The sequence below is a fragment of the Oncorhynchus kisutch genome, unplaced genomic scaffold (assembly GCF_002021735.2).
Source record: "Oncorhynchus kisutch isolate 150728-3 unplaced genomic scaffold, Okis_V2 scaffold3649, whole genome shotgun sequence".
In the NCBI taxonomy this organism is placed as follows: Eukaryota; Metazoa; Chordata; class Actinopteri; order Salmoniformes; family Salmonidae; genus Oncorhynchus; species Oncorhynchus kisutch.
In genome coordinates this window covers 37,213-42,500 of record NW_022265594.1, presented here as the reverse complement: position 1 = coordinate 42,500, position 5,288 = coordinate 37,213, and the positions used below count along the sequence as shown (strand labels likewise).

Genomic DNA, 5,288 nt, shown 5'->3' with positions numbered 1-5,288 from the left:
AGAACAGTTTCATGTGTGTTTCAAGAACGATCCACCAACCAAAGGACATCTAGTCAACTGGACAAAATAGGGAAGCATTGGAGTCAACATGAGACAGCATCCCTGTGGAACTTTGTGGAGTCCGTGCCCTACGAATTGAGGCTGTTCTGAGGGCAAATGGGGGGGGGAGGGGTGTAACTCAATATTAGTAAGGTGTTATCTCTCTCTCTCTCTCCCTTACAGGAAAGAAATTGAAAAAAGGTGAGTAACCACTGACCTCATCTACTCTCAGTACTTTGTTGAATCACAATTGGCAGCAATTACAGCCTTGAGTCTTCTTTGGTATGACTCTATGAGCGTGGCACAACTGTACTTGGGGAGTTTCTCCCATTCTTCTCTGCAGATTGTCTCAAGCTTTGCCAGGTTGGATGGGGAGTGTCACTGCACAATTATTTTCAGGTCTCTTCAGAGATGTTTGATTGTGTTCAAGTCTGGGCTCTAGCACGGCTACTCAAGGACATTCAGAGACTTGTCCGGAAGCCACTCCTGCATTAAATTGTATTGGTCACGTACACATGGTTAGCAGATGTTAATGGTCACGTACACATGGTTAGCAGATGTTAATGGTCACATACACATGGTTAGCAGATGTTATTGGTCACATACACATGGTTAGCAGATGTTAATGGTCACATACACATGGTTAGCAGATGTTAATGGTCACATACACATGGTTAGCAGATGTTATTGGTCACATACACATGGTTAGCAGATGTTAATGGTCACATACACATGGTTAGCAGATGTTATTGGTCACATACACATGGTTAGCAGATGTTATTGGTCACATACACATGGTTAGCAGACGTTATTGGTCACAAACACATGGTTAGCAGATGTTAATGGTCACATACACATGGTTAGCAGACGTTATTGGTCACATACACATGGTTAGCAGATGTTAATGGTCACATACACATGGTTAGCAGATGTTATTGGTCACATACACATGGTTAGCAGATGTTATTGGTCACATACACATGGTTAGCAGATGTTATTGGTCACATACACATGGTTAGCAGGTGTTATTGGTCACATACACATGGTTAGCAGATGTTATTGGTCACATACACATGGTTAGCAGATGTTATTGACGTCACTTGTGTAGATGAAGGGGAGGAGACAGGTCAAAGAAGGATTTTTATGCCTTGAGACAGTTCAAACATGGATTGTGTATGTGTGCTATTTAGAGGGTGAATGGGCAAGACAAAATATATAAGTGCCTTTGAACAAGGTATGGTAGTAGGTGCCAGGCATACCGGTTTGTGTCAAGAACTGCAACGCTGCTGGGGTTTTCACACTCAACAGTTTCATGTGTGTTTCAAGAACGATCCACCAACCAAAGGACATCTAGTCAACTGGACAAAATAGGGAAGCATTGGAGTCAACATGAGCCAGCATCCCTGTGGAACTTTGTGGAGTCCGTGCCCTACGAATTGAGGCTGTTCTGAAGGCAAATGGGGGGGAGGGGTGTAACTCAATATTAGTAAGGTGTTATCTCTCTCTCTCTCTCTCTTACAGGAAAGAAATTGAAAAAAAGTGAGTAACCACTGACCTCATCTACTCTCAGTACTTTGTTGAATCACAATTGGCAGCAATTACAGCCTTGAGTCTTCTTTGGTATGACTCTATGAGCGTGGCACAACTGTACTTGGGGAGTTTCTCCCATTCTTCTCTGCAGATTGTCTCAAGCTTTGCCAGGTTGGATGGGGAGTGTCACTGCACAATTATTTTCAGGTCTCTTCAGAGATGTTTGATTGTGTTCAAGTCTGGGCTCTAGCACGGCTACTCATGGACATTCAGAGACTTGTCCGGAAGCCACTCCTGCATTAAATTGTATTGGTCACATACACATGGTTAGCAGATGTTAATGGTCACATACACATGGTTAGCAGATGTTATTGGTCACATACACATGGTTAGCAGATGTTAATGGTCACATACACATGGTTAGCAGATGTTATTGGTCACATACACATGGTTAGCAGATGTTATTGGTCACATACACATGGTTAGCAGATGTTATTGGTCACATACACATGGTTAGCAGATGTTATTGGTCACATACACATGGTTAGCAGATGTTATTGGTCACATACACATGGTTAGCAGATGTTATTGCGAGTGTAGCAAAATGCTTGTGCTTCTAGTTCCGAATGCAGCAATATCTAACATGTAATCTAACAATTCCACAACAACGGCCTAATACACACACATCTAAGTAAAGGAATGGAATAAGAATACATATAAATATGGATGAGCGATGACAGAGCTGCATAGGCAAGGTGCAATAGATGGTATAAAATACAATATATACATATGGGATGAGTAATGCAAGATATGTAAACATTATTAAAGTGACTAGTGATCAATTTATTAAAGTGGCAAATGAAGTTTCCTAAGGACACTCTCTGTCATGGCTGTGTGCACCATCCCTACGGTGAAGCATGGTGGAGGCAGGATCATGCAGAAACATGGCACAATCCCCACGGTGAAGCATGGTGGAGGCAGGATCATGCTCTGGGGATGTTTTTAAGCGGCAGTGGCTGGAAGACTAATCAGGATCGAGGGAAAGATGAACAGAGCAAAATACAGAGAGATCCTTGATGAAAACTTGATCCAGAGTGCTCAGGTCCTCAGACTGGGGCAAAGGTTCACCTTCCAACAACAACGACCCCAAGCACACAACCAAGACATGGCAGGAGTAGCTTCAGGACAAGTCTCTGAATGTCCTCGAGTGGCCCAGTCAGAGCCCGGATTTGAACCCGATTGAACATCTCTAAAAATAACTGTTCAGCGACGCTCCACATCCAAGAATGTGAGAAACTCCCCAAATACAGATGTGCTATGCTTGTAGCGTCACACCCAAGAAGACTTGAGGCTGTAATCGCTGCTAAAGGTGCTTCAACAAAGTACTGAGTAAAGGGTCTGAATACCTATGTAAATGTAACATTTCAGTTTTAAAAAATTATACATTTGCCTAAATGTCTAAACCTTGATGAGGGATTTTTTATTTAAATACGTTTTAGAATAAGACTGGAACGTAACAAAATGTAGAAAAAGGGAAGGGGTCTGAATACATTCTGAATGCACTGTATATCTGTATATCAGTTTTGTTTTCACTTTCTAATGATATTCATGGTCTGTCATCTTAAATATTTTCTTAATCAGCATGTGTAATCAAGGTATTTTCTATCCACAGTTACACCACCTGTTGGCAATGCAGCAGGTAAACATAATTTCCTGTCTTCCCCCAAGATATTTAATTGTGGTAGAGGAGAGAGTTAGCTAATAGCAGATATTTTCAGCAAACACAATACTGTAGCTGTTTAAAAACCTAAAGATAAGAGCTAGAAAACATTAGTTACTTAATGGTGAATAAGTGCTGCAATTATGAGTTAATTGTTCGGGTGCACCTCGACTCCTGTGGTTCAGAGCTGTCCACTTCTTCTTTCCTTGTTCAATTACAGTTTTTAAAGGTAGACTCAGCAAGATGACATCAAGAAACACAACAGGGAACTTGTTGTTTACCTACATCAACATACAAGGATCATTCTGATCCTTCAGGACTGTTTATTTTAGTTATTACGATGTCATGTTAAAGTTCTCATTGTTTTATTTTTCTGTATCCAGGGACGAAAGCAAATGTTTCTTATCTGCTGCTGGGCACTCTGGCAGAGCTGGTTTCAGAAGAGCTGACGTTATTTCAGTGGCACCTGATTCATGGTGTGGAGGGCTTTACTTCAATCTCACGGGGCCAGCTGGAGAACGCTAACAGACTGGTCACAGTGGATAGGATGGTGCAGCAATACCACGAGGACGGTGCTGTGAAGATCACACTGGAGATCCTGAGGAAGATGGACCAGAACAAAATGGCTGATGAGTTAGAGAAGAAGTTCCCAAACAATGTCTGAACTGTAAACAGTGTGTCTACAACTCTATATGCATTCGCACATCAAGTCTTCTCTTGAGATGGGCTCGGGGATGGAACAACTGTTGAACATCTGTGGTTGTTTGTGGGGGAAGGGTGGATAGTGTTTGTGGGTGTGGGTGTGGTTGTTTGTGGGGGAAGGGTGGGTAGTGTGTGTGACTGTGGGTGTGGTTGTTTGTGGGGGAAGGGTGGGTAGTGTGTGTGACTGTGGGTGTGGTTGTTTGTGGGGGAAGGGTGGATAGTGTTTGTGACTGTGGGTGTGGTTGTTTGTGGGGGAAGGGTGGGTAGTGTGTGTGACTGTGGGTGTGGTTGTTTGTGGGGGAAGGGTGGGTAGTGTTTGTGACTGTGGGTGTGGTTGTTTGTGGGGGAAGGGTGGGTAGTGTGTGTGACTGTGGGTGTGGTTGTTTGTGGGGGAAGGGTGGGTAGTGTGTGTGACTGTGGGTGTGGTTGTTTGTGGGGGAAGGGTGGGTAGTGTTTGTGACTGTGGGTGTGGTTGTTTGTGGGGGAAGGGTGGGTAGTGTGTGTGACTGTGGGTGTGGTTGTTTGTGGGGGAAGGGTGGGTAGTGTATGTGACTGTGGGTGTGGTTGTTTGTGGGGGAAGGGTGGATAGTGTGTGTGACTGTAGGTGTGTGTACGTATAATATGTTGCTACGGGGTAATGGTGTTAGGGACAATATAGGATGAATCACAATAATGATTTGACATAATAATAATTGCTTGCTAAAAATGTGATTTTTGTAATGCCAGTCCTGGTTATAGGTAACAATCATTTGTATGAACTGCCTAGATTATTGCTCATAACTATTTGTTAATTGTGGAAATAACGCATTTGCAAATCATGTCTTCTCTTAAGTTGGGCTCTGGGATGGAGCAACTGTTGAACATCTTTGTGAGAGAAGGGTGGTGTATGTATCCCACATCTGTTGCTATGGTGTCAGGGACAATATAGGAGGAATCACAAAAATGGTTTCCAAAATAATAATTGCTAACCAAAAATAAAAAAATATGTAATGCTGGTTATATGAACTACCTACATTATTACACATGTTATTAGTAAATTGTGGAAATAAATTAAGATATGAAAGATTTTATATATATATGTATACAATACTATCGAGGTGAGTGTTGGAAAATGCTTTTGTCAGTTAATGTGTTTCTGTTCTGTGGAACTGTGTGCTCTTTATAAAGGATGGGACCCAATCTCTCCAAGGCCCTAAGACACAGGTTGAACAGGGGTGGTCTGACAGTCACTGGGACCACAATCCAACTACGGATGGGGGGAGGTTTTAGCAGGTGGTAAAGTGGAGAACAATTTTAG

General features: G+C 42.5%; 1 protein-coding gene across 7 annotated transcripts in view; it reads left to right on the top strand.

Moving 5' to 3' along the window:
• The window catches only part of LOC109878018 (uncharacterized), a 37,170-nt gene extending 33,024 nt beyond the window's left edge, over positions 1-4,146 (top strand). For 4 of the 7 annotated variants that reach the window (XM_031820770.1, XM_031820766.1, XM_031820764.1 and 1 more), the window contains 5 exons: positions 223-240; positions 1,561-1,578; positions 3,242-3,268; positions 3,510-3,518; positions 3,673-4,146. In XM_031820770.1, the coding sequence (XP_031676630.1) occupies positions 223-240; positions 1,561-1,578; positions 3,242-3,268; positions 3,510-3,518; positions 3,673-3,953 (353 nt within the window). In that variant the 3' untranslated portion in view covers positions 3,954-4,146. The remainder of the gene's footprint in view (positions 1-222; positions 241-1,560; positions 1,579-3,241; positions 3,269-3,509; positions 3,519-3,672) is intronic. The other 3 variants (XM_031820768.1, XM_031820767.1, XM_031820769.1) reach the window with 3 other exon arrangements.
• Positions 4,147-5,288: the final 1,142 nt, after the last annotated feature.